The 16530-nt window shown below is 41.7% G+C and overlaps 1 protein-coding gene across 1 annotated transcript in view; it reads left to right on the forward strand.

The window, feature by feature from the left end:
• Positions 1 to 16530, forward strand: part of LOC149154492 (uncharacterized) — a 342939-nt gene that overhangs the window by 111386 nt on the left and 215023 nt on the right. The window contains exon 5 of the mRNA XM_089438702.1: positions 1051 to 1127. Coding sequence (XP_089294828.1) covers positions 1051 to 1127 — 77 coding nt within the window. The remainder of the gene's footprint in view (positions 1 to 1050; positions 1128 to 16530) is intronic.

The following is a 16530-nucleotide window of genomic DNA, read 5'->3' on the forward strand; positions in this document are numbered from 1 at the left end:
CCCCACCAACTTCACTCCAATGAGAGCGTGTTGCCCATGTGGGCCGCAATTCTCTATGAGTGGCCCCCACCTACCACTAGTGGCTCGATTTTCTCCTCCATCCTCTAATGTTTGGGCTCACATTTGATATAAAAAAACTTCCTAAGTGCTAATGCGAATTAATTCAAAACTGGCCAAAAAATGATATTTCCCTTAGCAATGTTGCTAAGTGGGAATATTGCAGAAAAACACACAGCTTGAGGACAATAATCAATAAATACTTTCAATGCATCATAGTTCTTAGAAGTTAGAAGGCATTCAACAACTTCACTATTGCCTAGAGCCGACAAAAAACAAGTTTTGAGTAGTTAGACATTGTTGCATAGACACAAGATATACAGAAGAGAGTTGGAGACAATCTCTCCCCCTTTGGCTCACATTCAAATGAGAAACCCGACTTTTTGTTGCATGGATATTACTGTTAAAATATCAAAATAATTAATCCACCTATTTCTGTCTTTCGCTAACACAACTCTCCAAGTAATCGACAAGTCATTTTTTTATTAATTAGTACACAAAATAGTTCATCTATTTAATACCTAAAGCATTATCTGTGCACAAATATACTGAAAATGTTGATCTCCTCTCAATTCCCTGTACAATTCTGTAATATGAAAATCTCAAGGCCCAAGAGCCATGGTGCTTCAGTTCTGCCAGTCATAATTATGAGGACTAAGACTTTTCAGCTGTTGTGTTACTGCTATTGGCATTCTTATGAGATCTCTCCCAGGATTCGTTTTGTGGTCAGATGTAGATTAATCTCTGGTACTTATATAAAGAGTCATACATTTATACCAGGTTCCGCATAATTGATGAGATTTTGTGATGCTTTATACATGTATTTTGTATCTTCAATAACAATACAACCAGAATAAGTAGCTTCTTTATAATATAACATTTTCTTATCTTGTGAAAGATTGGTCGTAATTCTTGGTGTAAATGCCTTATCTGAGTCAATTGGCTTCATCTTGCTTTACAAAAGTGAATTTGATTGAATTTGTTGTCTTGTAGAGGGGAGCAAACCTATTCTTGGGGATATGCTTGTCCTTGGAGGATCCATGCTTTATGCAATAAGCAATGTTTGTGAGGTATGCAAGTCTCTTAGCCCCACAGTAGGAAACTGTAATGAGACTGATTTTTCTTCTGTACATTGCTGGTAAAAGTTCAGCAATCAAAATTTCAGTTCAATTTCATTGTCATTACATAGTGAATCAAAATACTTATGCACCAAGCATCATTTGTATACGTGAATCTGAATAAACCAGTTCAAAAACCAAAGAGAACTCCTTCCTACCTGATTCAGTGTCTCGCATGCATTAAGTCCTGTTTTTGAACTTGATTTTGGAAAATATTACATGCCTAAATATTCATGTTATAGATCTTTGATAATATATGTACAGATATATATAAGTTAGGTAGAAAGTCCTTTTCCCTTCTAGTCTGTTTATCCCTGTTACCACTCACCAGCAGGGGACCTAAAGGGGTTCCTAAGAGGGCAACTGCTAGGTTCAGGACAATGGTGGAGGCTTAGCCCACTGTTACCACAGCTAAGTCTCCTTGCTCTTTACGGACTTTCACCGATGGGAGGAGTCCCGGTAGTGTAGGGATCACTTGTAAAGTATATCTCAATGAATAGGTGGAAGGTGACCCTAGAAAACCCTTTCCCGAGGATGGAGTGAAGAATGGAACTTGCTTGCTCTTTAAGCAAGGGACTTGGTCTTCCAAGGGTAAGGGGTGAGGATTGGAGGGTTGAGGGAGAAGGAATAGACTTACGGACGAGGTTCTCAATCCCTATAATCCTTGGGAAACTTGGATTCCCAAATGGTCCTTGACAAATAATCTTTATTGAGAAGTGGGACCACACGGGGCCAAGTGCACCCAGCCCAGGGTCAGGGATGGAATGCAGCACCCAATGATATTCCTATCCTGGACAAGGTGAAGGGAAAGGACCAAACAAGAATATTTACTTCAAAAGGTTGAATTGATCCTGTTGAGGTCTAGCCTTGGGGATGCCTGGGCAAAATTCGATCCTAGAGCAAGGGCTTGGGATTCTTGGAGATTCCACCGCTAGAATTGCCTCAAATTTGGCGGAGAGGAAAGGGACCCACCAGCGCAGTAGCCTGTAGTAGATCGAAGTTTTTCCTTGGGTCAATTCCCGGGAAATTGATACCCTAGGTAACCTTTGAGGGCTAGACCTGGGAAAAAGTGATAAAAGGTGAGAAAGGTGAAGGGGATGACCACCCTTTTTAGGGATCAATGCCTAATTCACTTGGGGATATGGAGTTAAGGATGATGATGAGTAAGAACTTGGTTTATTGATCAAGGAGGCCGAGAAAGTCAACTTCATCCAATGTTGAGAGAAAGAAGAGAAAAGTGACCTTCAAGCATTTATACTTCAAAGCAAGCGATGCAAGCTTATTGAGACAAATAATCTCTGGACATTCCATTCATATAACATTGGCCCATACATTAAATTAGCTAAAACATGCTTAATTCCACATTTCAATAATGCAGCCACGAGCCCTAATTTTAGCAGTATGCAACAACAAGAATAATAACATCAAAATTTACATACAACGTTATAGAGTATATCCAACCAACATTTCATTTACAAGACAAAGCTCCAAGACAAGATAAATAGCCCAAATCCATACGTCAAAATTCATCCATCTCCAAAAAAAGATCCTCTAAGGAAAAATGCTCAGTATGCCCATAGGACAGCAGACTTTGACAAACTTCTCTCAGTTTTCTTCTCTCGACCTCGGATGTTAGGAGTAGGAACTGGACAGGAGACTCCTTCCCTGCTTCTTCTTGTTCTTCTCCTTCTCTGCTTCATCGCAGTGCTTTGTTTCAAAGCCGAGAGCTTCTAGCTTCTTCATTTACATTTACTTAGATTATAGATGTATTTTCTTCTTTTTAAAAGAAATGTTGAAAGTGACTGTTTGGTCCACCGGCTTGGCATGATGTAATCATTGTAACCGATTGTCTCGTTGACCTATTATGGTCATTTGTTGGACATTAATAAAATTATCTTATCTTATTTTATCTATGATTAGAGAGATCCCAAGTCAAGTGATCATCCAAATGAATGTCTAACATCAATATATAGCCTCCTAAGGAGTTCGAATTAGCCTATGGGCCTACATTAGCCCCTGATGATAAAATAATGTGCAAATAAAACCCCTATTAGTGACAAGCCCACCAAACTAGCTCACAAGTGTAAAAATAAGCCTCAGAAGGGGCCAAATAATAATATGTACATGTCATGGGGCTCTCCAAAAGCCCAATAATATCTTGAAGTGCCATATTGAGGAATAAATACCTTGGAATATGATGGACAAGGGAGTGGCCCCTTGTTCTCCAAGTAGTAGACATATGGTGCTCCCAGTGGGTCTGAGGGCACATAAATGACCCCATGGGTCTCCATATGAATTGGAGATGCCTATAGATCCTCTGCAAGGGTCCGAGTGGTGGAATGAATGCTGCCATGACATCGTACAAGTCCTGGGATACCTGCCAATAGTGTGGGGCTCCTGTGGGGACCTGCTGGGCATAATGTACCAAGCATATCACCATCATCCCAAAAGTGGATCGCTAGTAGTCTCTGAGCATCGATGAAGATCCGTGGAGTGTCGTCTGCTGCTATGGAGGCGAATGGTTCTCTATGCACACCTTATATGTGCCAAGGTAGACCTCTAGGGGTTAGGATCCCCTATAGGGAAACCAATCCCAAATGGAAACCACCTGCAATCCTGCATAAGATCCAATGCGTCCCCTAGGCTTCCAGTACAACCATTCATTAAAATAATCGGGTAAAAGAGCTTACAAATCATGGATAACAAAGTGGGCACTTCATAATGTTATGCCCTTTCTTAGTGGGCTTTGGCATGTGCTAGTGTCTCCAACTCCAATGGGGCTTAGCCAAATACCTTATTAGGTGGCTTCAACCCTTTAAAGGGGAGAGTATATCCAAGGTACATCCCTCTAATGGGGGCAGTTAGTGACAAATAAATGGAATGGAATAGGGAATGAGAGGGATAATCCTGGTCACATAGTGGGGCATATGGGTAGCTAGATAAGGGGAAGCCCACACCTGGGTATGTAATGTATAGGAGGGAACAATCGTGGTACATGAGGTGCCCCAACCCTGATCTTTCCACCCTTCTTCATATACCTTTTTCCTTTTATGAATTTTCTTAATTAACTGCTCGGGGCTCAAAGGACAAGAGCATGATGTGTAAGATATAGAAGTGATTACCCCCTTTAGGTAGGGCGGTTCATTGCCCTCCAGGGGTTGGTACAATCATAGTTTCCTGAATGATAGAGGAGGCTCATCTAGGGCCTATAAAACCAGGGTGATGGCCATGGATTGGGGTAGAGCTCATGTAATGGCTTTTGCCCACGTGCCCAAATCCATACGTCAAAATTCATCCATTTCCAAAAAAATATCCTCTAAGGAAAAATGCAAAGTTCTCTATGATTAGAGAGATCCCAAGTCAAGTGATCATCCAAATGAATGTCTAACATCAATGTATAGCCTCCTAAGGAGTTCGAATTAGCCTATGGGCCTACATTAGCCCCTAATGATAAAATAATGTGCAAATAAAACCCCTATTGGTGACAAGCCCACCAAACTAGCTCACAAGTGTAAAAATAAGCCTCACAAGGGGCCAAATAATAATATGTATATGTCATGGGGCCCTCCAAAGGCCCAATAATATCCTGAAGTGCCATATTGAGGAATAAATTCCTCGAAATATGATGGACAAGGGGGTGGCCCCTTGTTCTCCAAGTAGTAGACCTGTGGTGCTCCTAGTGGGTCTGAGGGCACATAAATGACCCCATGGGTCTCCATATGAATCGGAGATTCTTGTAGATCCTCTGCAAGGGTCCGAGTGGTGGAATGAATGCTGCCATGACATCGTACAAGTCCTGGGACACTTGCCAAGAGTGTGGGGCTCCTGTGGGGGCCTGCTGGGCATAATGTACCAAGCATATCACCATCATCCCAAAAGTGGATCGCTAGTAGTCTCTGAGCATCAATGAAGATCCGTGGAGTGTCGTCTGCTACTGTGGAGGCGAATGGCTCTCTATGCACAGCTTATATGTGCCAATGTAGACCTCTGGGATTTAGGATCCCCTATAGGGAAACCAAACTCAAATGGAAACCACCTGCAATCCTGCATAAGATCCAATGCGTCCCCTAGGCTTCCAGTACAACCAGTCATTAAAAGAATCGGGTAAAAGAGCTTACAAATCATGGATAACAAAGTGGGCACTTTATAATGTTATGCCCTTTCGCAGTGGGCTTTGCCATGTGCTAGTGTCTCCAAGCTCCAAAGGGTCTTAGCCAAGTACCTTATTAGGTGTCTTCAACCCTTAAAGGGGATAGTATATCCAAGGTACATCCCTCTAATGGGGGCGGTTAGTGACAAATAAATGGAATGGAATAGGGAATGACAGGGATAATCCTGGGTCACATAGTGGGGCATAGGGGTAGCTAGATAAGGGGAAGCCCACACCTGGGTATGTAATGTGTAGGAGGAAACAATCGTGGTACATGAGGTGCCCCGACCTTGATATTTCCACCCTTCTTCATATACCTTTTTCCTTCTATGAATTTTCTTAATTAACTGCTTGGGGCTCAAAGGGCAAGAGCATGATGTGTAAGATATAGAAGTGATTACCCCCTTTAGGTAGGGTGGTTCATTGCCCTCCAGGGGTTGGGACAATCATAGGTTCCTGAATGATAGAGGAGGCTCATCTAAGGCCTATGGAACTAGGGTGATGGCCATGGATTGCGGTAGAGCTCATGTAATGGATTTTTCCCAGGTGCTAATTATTTTTTGTGCCGGCTATCTTTTGCATTTTGTGATACAATTTTCTGTTAAATGTGGCCAATTATGCTTTTCTTTTTCTTTTAATTGCTTCAACCTCCGGGTGTAAAAATTGATAACTAGGGCAAAACTTCATGTGGGTCATCTTATTCATGGATGATAATATTTTTATTAGATTCCTCTCGTTGAGAGGTGTAAGATTGATAAAAAAATCATCTGATTCCGATAAGTATTCATGGAGATATGAATTTATTTTGATTATGGAATTATTATCAAGCCGACCTACAACTCATGTAGGCTCAGAAGCCCCACAGTCGCATCTATTCAAACACCAACATTGTGTATAAATACAGGACGACTTTTCCTCATTAGGACTCACTCATCTCATCACATCTCTCTCTCTCTCTACTGCGCAGAAAAGAGTCTCTTCTCTACTGTGCATAAAAGGGTCTCTCTCTCACACATGTGAAGCCAGAAGCTGTTGAACCTGAAGCTGCAACTGCAAATCCAAAGTTTGACTAGCGTTGACCATCAGATCTCCTCCTTAGAACTGCGTTGTAGGTCCATCTGGATCTCCTCTGAAAGTTGCAACTTTTGGTGGTGGAATCAAGTCAATCTGACGGACGGTTTGCAAGATATCCACTGCCCTAGTTTGAAGGAAGCTGTTGAAACTGACGCTGCAACTGTAGAAGTAAAGTTTGACCTGCGTGGACTAGAAGATATCCTCATTTGAACTGTGCTGTAGGTTCATCTGAACTTCCTCTGAAAGCCACAACTTTTGGTGGTGGAATCAAGTCAATCCGACGAACGGTTTGCAAGATATCGACTGCCCTACTTTGAAGGAAGTTGTTGAAACTGAAGCTGCAACTGCAGAAGTAAAGTTTGACCTGCGTGGACTAGAAGATCTCCTCATCTGAACTGCACTATAGGTTCATTTGAACCTCCTCTGGAAATCGCAACTTCTGGTGGTGGAATCATGCCGATCCGACGGTCGGTTTGTGAGATATCGTCTGCCCTAGTTTGATGATGAAGCCGCTCATGCTGATGCTGCTGATCTAGGGTTTTCTACTGCTGATATAAAGAAGATTTATTGTACTATTTCTCTCTGTTGAATTATTGAAGATAAAAGAAGATTTGATCAAAGGGTTTCCCCACACATTGTGGGGTTTTTCCCTGGCTAGCCGCCACATCTTGTGTCTCTTGTCTTGGCTTGTTTTCTGTCGATCGTTTAATGTTCTATCTGCACTTTACTTTATGTACATGTGATTGCTAATTTGTGGAATATAATAAGAAAAAGAAGTAAATTGTTATAAGCATAGAACATACCATATCTTAACATGGTATCAGAGCTGAGGTGAAGACAAAGCCCGAGCAAGAGCAAGAGCAATCACCGAAGAGAAGATTGGCGAGGCTATCCTAAAAGAACTATGGGGTCCTCAACACTCTGCCGAAGGCAAGCTTCGTGAGAAAGCTGACTATCACGGATGGAAGATGTCTATCGATCTAACCCTAGAAGATCAAGGAGTGTTGGACCATGTAAAAGGCAATATTGTTGAGCCTCCATCAAATGCATCCGCTGCTGCATGGAACAAATGGAAAACTGGAGAAGTCAAAACAGAAGATCATCCGGGACTCTATCGACAAGCACTTGGTGGTCTACATCTCTGACCTGAACACCTCCAAGGAAATCTACGATAGACTGGTGAGTTTATTTAAAGTTAATGATGCAAATCAAGTTTTGTTTCTTAGAAATAAGCTGAGGGAAATCAAGAAGGGTAAAGATGAGAGTATGCAAGCATACTTCTTAAGAATAACCGAGATCAAGAACGATCTCCTATCTATTGGGGAGGCTATTACTGACAGGGAAATGGCACTCACGACTCTTGGAGGATTACCATCCAAATGGTATGTGTTCAGGACTACTCTTCTGAACAATAATGTAATTCCTGGTTTCGAGGAATTAATGGCTAGATGCATTCAAGAAGAAACAAGGGAAGAAGAGCAAGAAATGCCCATGCCTAAAGGTCCTCCTGCTGCCTTTTCTTCTCATGCTAAGAAAAGAAATAATTCTGGGACTAAATAAAAAAGAAAGGCTGGATCTAAGGGTGGAAGAAAATGACGATGTTACATTTCCGATAAAGCAAGTCACTATGCAAGGGAGTGCCCTGATAGAAAGGACTCACACCGGGACGATGATCAAAATCCCTCTGATGGCAATCAAAGGAATGACAAATTCAATAGCAAAGGTAAGAGGAGAGCTGGGAATCAAGGAAGAGGACAACCATTCAAGAAGGCTAGAATTTCCAGGATGTACTAATGCACCTGACCTCCGAAAGAACCTGGTGTCCATCTCGGCAATGGAAGACAAAGGCTACAAGGTAACCTTCAGCGATGGCAAGGTACGTGTATCGAAAAATAATGCTAAAGATGCCTTTACTCTGGGGTTTCATGTTGATTCATTATATCAGGTCAATGGAAGTCCGCTAGGTGTCATGTTTTATGACACATCTCTTCAGTCTGAACTTTGGCATCGGAGGTTTTCCCCCCTTCATTATAAAGCTCTACCCGATGTAAGACAGATGGTAACAGGGATGCCCGAATTCCAAGTAGAAAAAGAATGTGTATGTTCAGGATGTGTCGAAGGAAAGCTCAAAAGGGGACCATTCCCCTCAAGCCTAAGCAAGACCTTCGATATATTACAGTTGGTTCACTCAGGCATACCTGAGGTTGGCATTAAGAGAGAGACTACTACACCACATACTCCAGAGCAGAATGGTGTGGCACCGTACGATTATGGAAGCTGTCTCTATGGGTAGATGATGTAACAATGCCTGATGTGGAAGAACCGATGGATCCTATTTATCTACTTGAGCCTTCCTCTTCCAGGAAGAGGCCTTCATGGCTTAGGGGGATACTTGATGATGCTGAAGGACATGCTGCACCCCAAGGAACCTTTCGTGAAAGTAAGAAACCTAACAGGTATCAGGGATACCTGACCATCATGAGCACGATCATACAAAATGAGCCTTCATCATTCTCAGATGTCGTCAAGCATCAAGTATGGAAGGATGCTATGACCGAAGAATATGAGTCTATTATGAAGAATGATGTCTAGGAAGTAGTTCCCAGACCCCAGGACAAGACAGTTGTTACTTCCAAATGGCTTTATAAGATAAAGCATGCAGCAGATGGAAGTACGGAAAAGTATAAGGCTCGTTTTGTTGCTTGTGGTTTCTCCCAGAAGGAAGGTATAGACAATGATATTTGCACCTGTTGCCAGATATATGACCATCTGCTTGATCATAGCCCTTGTGGCTTCACAAGGATGGAACCTACATCAGATGGATGTCAAGACCACGTTCTTGCACGGTTCGATCAAAGAAGAGGTCTGTGTGGAGCAACCCGAAGGATTTGAGATTTATGATTTAAAATCTCATGTATGCAGGTTGAAGAAGGTTCTCTATGGGCCGAAGCAAGCACCCCGAGCATGGTATGAGAGGATCGATAGCTACTTGATGAAGTTGGGATTCACTAGGAGTGAAGCCGATCCTAACCTTTACTTTCAGGTTGAAGATGACAAACCTCTCAGACTGATGTTGTACGTGGATGACCTCTTTCTAACAGGTGCATACCCTCTCATTCACAAATGTAAGAGGGAGTTGGCTTCTGAATTTGAAATGAAGAGCAAGGACTTGAAGTGTGGTAGAAGCCAAGGGAAATTTTCCTATCTCAAGTAAAATATGTGGTGAAGATTCTGAAAATATTTGGTATGATGGATTGCAAGCTTGTGACTACCTCGAGGATCTTAACTTTCAGAAGTTATATGGTAGTGATGTTGGACTAGATTTGGGAAATGCCTCTGAGTTTCAAAAAAACTCATTCCCGTTGATGTTCTTGGTGAACCTCCGTCCGAACATATGTTTTGCAGTTAGCATTGTGAGCTCATATTTGGTTGAGCTTCACTAGATTGGTGCCAAGAATCTTCTGAGATGTCTTTAGGACACAATCTCTCATGGATTGAGATACACTGCTGGAAATATGAAACTGCATGATTATTCGAATGCTGATTAGGCAAGTAGTGTGGAGGATCACTGGAGCACTTTTAGTGCTGTTTCTCTTTGGATTCTGCTTCGATATAATGGATGAACAGGAAGCAGAAGTCAATTGCCATAAGCATCGCAGAGACCAGATACATATCTACGAGTATGATCTCATATGAAGCTGCTTGGTTGGGAAAGCTCTTCAATGAGCTGTTTGAACACATACCACTGTGATTCTCTGTAACAATCAGAGGTGGGATTCAATTACTGAGGAATCCCGTATTCGTCGATTGCTCCAGCAGATAGACATCATCTGGGATATGGTAAGTCGATGAGCAAGGAGGCTCCATCGCATTAAGATGATCTACATGTCGATACACCTTGTCAAAGCCCCAAGGAAAGATCTAATCTGTGATTTTCCCAAACGACTTGGAGTCGTCAAGAAACCCTTGTACAAGGGTCGTACATGTTGCATACATTGAGCTCTAGGAGCTTTAAGGGCTTGCGGTTCTTACTAGAGCAACATACGACCACAGGGTGACTCACCCTCCCCTGGTGGTGCGCACTGGAACAAGATGATTCGCTCTCTTGTGGGACAAGATGATTCGCTCTCTTATGGAACAGGATGATTCGCTCTCCTGTGTAGCAGGATGATTAGTTCTCCTGTGAGGTCTGGATTGATGTGTTCTCCATGGCGATTGTAGCCTGGATTGATGTGTTCTCCTGTGAGGCCTGGATTGATGTGTTCTCCATGGCGATTGTAGCAGGATTGATGTGTTCTCCTGTGAGGCCTGGATTGATGTGTTCTCCATGGTGACTGTAGCAGGATTGACGTGTTCTCCTGTGAGGCCTGGATTGATGTGTTCTCCATGGCGATTGTAGCAGGATTGATGTGTTCTCCTGTGAGGATAGGATTGATTAGTTCTCCTGTCGAGGCATCCTACCCATGCAGTCTGGGACTCATGGGAAGTACCTCTCATCTGATCAATGAGCAGGGAAATGAAGTTAGGGACCATAGTAGTACCGATGGACGCATCGTTGTATCTATCGTACTCCCTACGCTAGGATGACCTCCATTGATCTGGGATCAATGATACTAGTCTGGGACCAGTGGTAGGAGTTGTACCATACTATGACACTAACTTCGGGTCGGTTGAGACTGGTCTGGGACCAGTGGTACATACTCTGAGACTGACTTCGTGTCAGTGCAGTACTGGTCTAGGACGAGTGAGAGTGGTACATACTATGACGTTGTCTTCGGGTCAGTTGAGACTGGTCTGGGACCAGTGGTACACTTTCTGAAACTGCGATACTGGTCTGGGACCAGTGGTACACTTTCTGAAACTGCGATACTGGTCTGGGACTAGTGGTAGGAGTGGTACTTATTATGAAGCTGACTTCGGGTCAGTTGAGACTGGTCTGGGACCAGTGGTACACTCTCTGAGACTGCGATACTGGTCTGGGACTAATGGTACTTACTATGAAGTTGACTTCGAGTCAGTTGAGACTGGTCTGGGACCAGTGATACGCACTCTGAGATTGACCTTGAGTCAGTGGAGGATGATACTGGTCTGGGACCAGTGGAGTTGTACTCACTATGACGCTGACTTCGGGTTGGTTGAGACTGGTTTGGGACCAGTGGTACATACTTTGAGACTGACTTTGAGTCAGTATGATACATCCTCGATCATTTCTTCTTCTTCATAATTCAGACAAAAGTAGAGCAGAACAGAACAATGCAAGAGCAGAGCAGAGCGAAGCAGAACAATACAGATCAGTACAGGGCAGAACAAGACAAAGTAGAACAGGCAGAATAGAGCAGAGCAGGGCAAGGGTCAGGCTGTACAGGGCAGTGCATTTGATGGATGAATAGTAACGACCGATAGACAGATTGCAAATGAAGTTCTCCCTAGTTGAGAGGGAGTGTTAAAATTGGCAACTAGGGAAAAACTTCATGTGGGTCATCTTATTCATGGCTGATAATATTTTTATTAGATTCCTCTCGTCGAGAGGTGTAGAATTGATATAAACTTTAAAGATCATCCGATTCCGATAAGTATTCATGGAGATATGAATTTATTTTGATTATGGAATTATTATCAAGCCGACCTACAACTCATGTAGGCTCAGAAGCCCAACAGTCGCATCTATTCAAACACCAACATTGTGTATAAATACAGGACGACTTTTCTTCATTTGGACTCACTCATCTCATCACATCTCTCTCTCTCTCTATTGCGCAGAAAAGAGTCTCTTCTCTACTGTGCATAAAAGGGTCTCTCTCTCACACATGTGAAGCCGGAAGCTGTTGAACCTGAAGCTGCAACTGCAGACCCAAAGTTTGACTAGCGTTGACCATCAGATCTCCTCCTTAGAACTGCGCTATAGGTCCATCTGGATATCCTCTGAAAGCCGCAACTTTTGGTGGTGGAATCAAGTCAATCCGACGGACGGTTTGCAAGATATCGACTGCCCTAGTTTGAAGGAAGCTGCTGAAACTGAAGTTGCAACTGCAGAAGTAAAGTTTGACCTGCATGGGCTAGAAGATCTCCTCATCTGAACTGTAGGTTCATCTGAACTGTAGGTTCATCTGAACCTCCTCTGAAAGCCACAACTTTTGGTGGTGGATTTAAGTCAATCCGACGGACGGTTTGCAAGATATCGACTGCCCTAGTTTGAAGGAAGCTGCTGAAACTGAAGTTGCAACTGTAGAAGTAAAGTTTGACCTGCGTGGACTAGAAGATCTCCTCATCTGAACTGCACTGTAGGTTCATCTGAACCTCCTTTGGAAACCGCAACTTCTGGTGGTGGAGTCATGCCGATCCGACGGTCAGTTTGTGAGATATCATCTACCCTAGTTTGATGATGAAGCCACTCATGCTGATGCTACTGATCTAGGGTTTGATACTGCTGATATAAATAAGATTTATTGTACTATTTCTTTTTGCTGAATTATTGAATATAAAAGAAGATTTGATCAAAGGGTTTTCCCACACATTGTGGGCTTTTTCCCTGGCTAGCCGCCACATCTTGTGTCTCTTGTCTTGGCTTGTTTTTTGTCGATCGTTTAATGTTCTATTTGCACTTTACTTTATGTACATGTGATTGCTAATCTGTGGAATATAATAAGAAAAAGAAGTAAACTATTATAAGCATAGAACATACCATATTTTAACATCGGGGCATCATTCAAGGCCTGACCCAAGGTGGGGACAAGGGGATAGGGAGGCTAGCCTTATGTGGACCCAAGTGGGGAGTAATGATGAATGGGGTATAATGAGTGGAAAGGAGTAATATATGCGGGTAAAGGAGTAGGACCACGCACCCAAAGTCGAGGTTTCCAAAGTAATACCTCCCTAGAACCAAATGGTTAATAAAGGAGATCCCATGAGACTAAGACCCAAGGGTAACAACCAAAAGAGATCAAGGAGACAAGAGTACAAACTAAGCCCACTCTTTCCACCAAATCTCCCCATCAATCCATACCCAAAAGTATCCATGATAAGTAAACCGAATACTCAATTACCAAATGACAAGACATACCTTTAGATTCGGGAGGCCCGCCTTCAAACATATGATCAATACAAGTGGGGGAGGAACCACATGACTGGCTTAGGTGACAAAGAAATGGCACAACGAGCTAGTAGGAGGCATCAAGGGGCTGTTCGCTGCCGGCTGAGGCTCATCATGGAGAAAAATTTCTTTTGGGGATATCACCCACAAAGTCATGGGTAACAAGCCCTAGATATTTATTTATTATATTTCTATTGTTATATTAGTATTTCCCTTATTGGTCGGTTGGGCCCTTTAACTGTAATTGTGCTTTGTCTTCTAAATATACCAAGAAGACCTAGTTTTATAGATCATCTCATTTTGTGCATTTGTTATATCCTAAAAGGAGGTTGCCCCCCCTCAAAAGGCTTCTCATTTGTTCTTTCTCATTCTTTGTAATGTCCCTAATTTCTTGAGCACAGAGTTATCATTCCCGCTTGCATAACTGTCTCCTTTAGGTTGGCACGAGGGGAAAATTATCAAGGAGACTAAGGGAATTTTGCCCAACTCACCTTGATATTATTATTACAAATAAAAAGGGGCAAAATTATTAATAAAAAGGGGGAAACGATCACTTAGAGGAAATAAGTGACTTCATCTTTAAAAAAATTAAAAGGGAGAATTATAGAAGCTTGGAGAAGATCCAGTGAAGCCTTTTAAAAGGATCTTGAAAGTCATTCCTCAATCATTCTATTTTGGTGATATTCTCATTGTGATTAAGTTTGAGCTCAAGCGAGTTTCAACTGGAGGGTTTCAAGCAAGATCCTCAAACTAGTTTTAATGGACATCTCTTGCCACCCTATCTAGTTCTTTTTAGATTTTGGGTAGCTTGGAAGGTATATTTGAGAGAGGAAAACCCACCGATAAGATGTTTGTTGGGCGATTTACCCAAAAGTGGCATTTTGGACCCAAGGTGTGTTGAAACTTGATGTTCTATGCTGAAGCAATTACCTAAAATTGAAACTCCTTCAAGCTCCAATATCAATTAAGCAATTGAAGATTGAACAAACACCATATAAACCATATGCAAAATAGAAGACAACCAAGAACACAATGAGACAAAGAGAATTCAGGTCCAATGACTAGGGCAAAATCCACAAGGGGAAAACCCAACCAAATTCTTCTTCTATTAGAAATCAATTGTTCAACAAAGAAACAAAATACAATGAGAGAATGGATACGTTCACTCAAATCTGAAGAAGATCTCTGATAACAACAGTTGATGCAAACACTTAATCACTTTGGCTCACCAAGTTCAACTCTTACTCTCCCTGTCTCTTTATCTTTCTCTCAATCCTTCTCTAGTCTCTCCAACTCTCTCTTTCACAAGTTTGAAGTCTCCTTTCACAATGCACAAGTGAGGAAGTAGTGAAGATGAGAGGCATAAGGAGTTTGAGCCTTGGAGTAGTAACTCGCATGCCATGAGGGAGAGTTGCATATGCCATTTAGGGAGGTACACATTCCTTTGTAACTCATGCCATTAAGGAGGTATGCATGCCTTTGTAACTCATTCCATAAAGAGCCGTACGCATGCCTTGAAGGAGAGAGTGTAACCTATGCATTGAAGAGTGCGTAAGAGGAATCTTTTATGACGAGTGTTTAATGCACGTAAGAGTGTAAGAGGAGTGCAACGAATCCATTAAGAGAGAGAGAGAGGGTAACACATCATTAAGTGAGTGAGAGAGGGGTACAATTTCAATCAAGTAGAGAGAGAGGTGTGAAGTGGCATGATTGAGTGCCAAGTAGGAAAGGTGACATGTATTTCCTTTTTAATAATAATATTATTGTATCATAAGGATAATAATAATAATTTTAATGATAATATGGATGATGAAGTAAAAATTGTGCAATTAGGATTGATTAAGGATAAGCAGGTGATTTTCCATCATCTATACTTGATTACCAATTGAAGCAGGGTGATTTACTATTTTTGGAAAGTCATGCTTGAAATGATAGACATGACATTCTATTTTTATAAAGTCACTCTAGAATAGTTAGAAATGAGATTTTATTCAAGGAAATTCATCCCTTATGTTATCACAAAATCATGTACTGATGGCTGCTATCAGTTAGACTCTATGTAACTATTTCAGACCAGACTCTTGACTAAGGATTAGCCTCCCTAGTCTGAGAGGGCTCTCTCAAAACAAACTATTGATTATGATTAACACTAAGAGGGCTAACTCTTGAAATGAAGACTTAATAAACATGCTGGTTGGACAGACAACATAAGATTTCTTCCATTGGGCTCATGGAGTCAAACACCATTTCAGTAAACCATAAAACTACTCATTCATGGAAGTCAGGGCATGTAATGTTTAAACACTCAAAACATTTCTCAAATGAACCTCAACTCATAAATACACACAGGAAATCTGAGCAGCTAGGTGAATTCAGAGTGATTGTGTATCTATAAAGCTGTAAAACATAAAGGATAAAACAAAGCCACATACATCTTGAGCATCTGAACAAAGTATGAATCCTGAGAAGAAAAAGTAGTCTTTTATATCACTGTAACAAGTCTTTACATAAGCCAATATAAACTCTGTTTCTTCAAAAACATCCAACCCCTTTTACATTCATCTTTCAGCTCTATATAGAATGCTTACTCTACCTGATTCGAGCTCCCTCCTCCAGCGTGAGGGAAGCTCAATAATTACCTATGATGACACCTACTAACTTTTAACTAACTAATAATTACAGCTGACCACTAATTGACAGCGCTGGAATCCTAAAGCAAATAAAATCCTAATTCTACATCATGCTAGACATAGCATTTATTACAATTAAGACTCGTTCTCTGCCAAGTGGATTACTACAGCGGTAGCTTTGATGGCTTTAATTACAATGAACTTCATTCTTTGACATCTGCTCTCTTTCTGTTTTGGTCGAGATATCTTGAAGGAGAATACACTGAACATGCTGGCTTTGGATACTGGCTGCGTAGATGGCTCATTAATTAACAAGATAAGTGCCCTGTTTTCACGGTCCTTGTCTCCCAACATTCTTCACTACTTAAAGAACATGTTCCCAGCTCTTTAATTCTTCAAAAACAACGAATA

Source organism: Pinus tabuliformis, chromosome 9 (assembly GCF_031772625.1).
Source record: "Pinus tabuliformis cultivar Carrire ecotype Pingquan chromosome 9, CPIR1, whole genome shotgun sequence".
NCBI lineage: Eukaryota > Viridiplantae > Streptophyta > Pinopsida > Pinales > Pinaceae > Pinus > Pinus tabuliformis.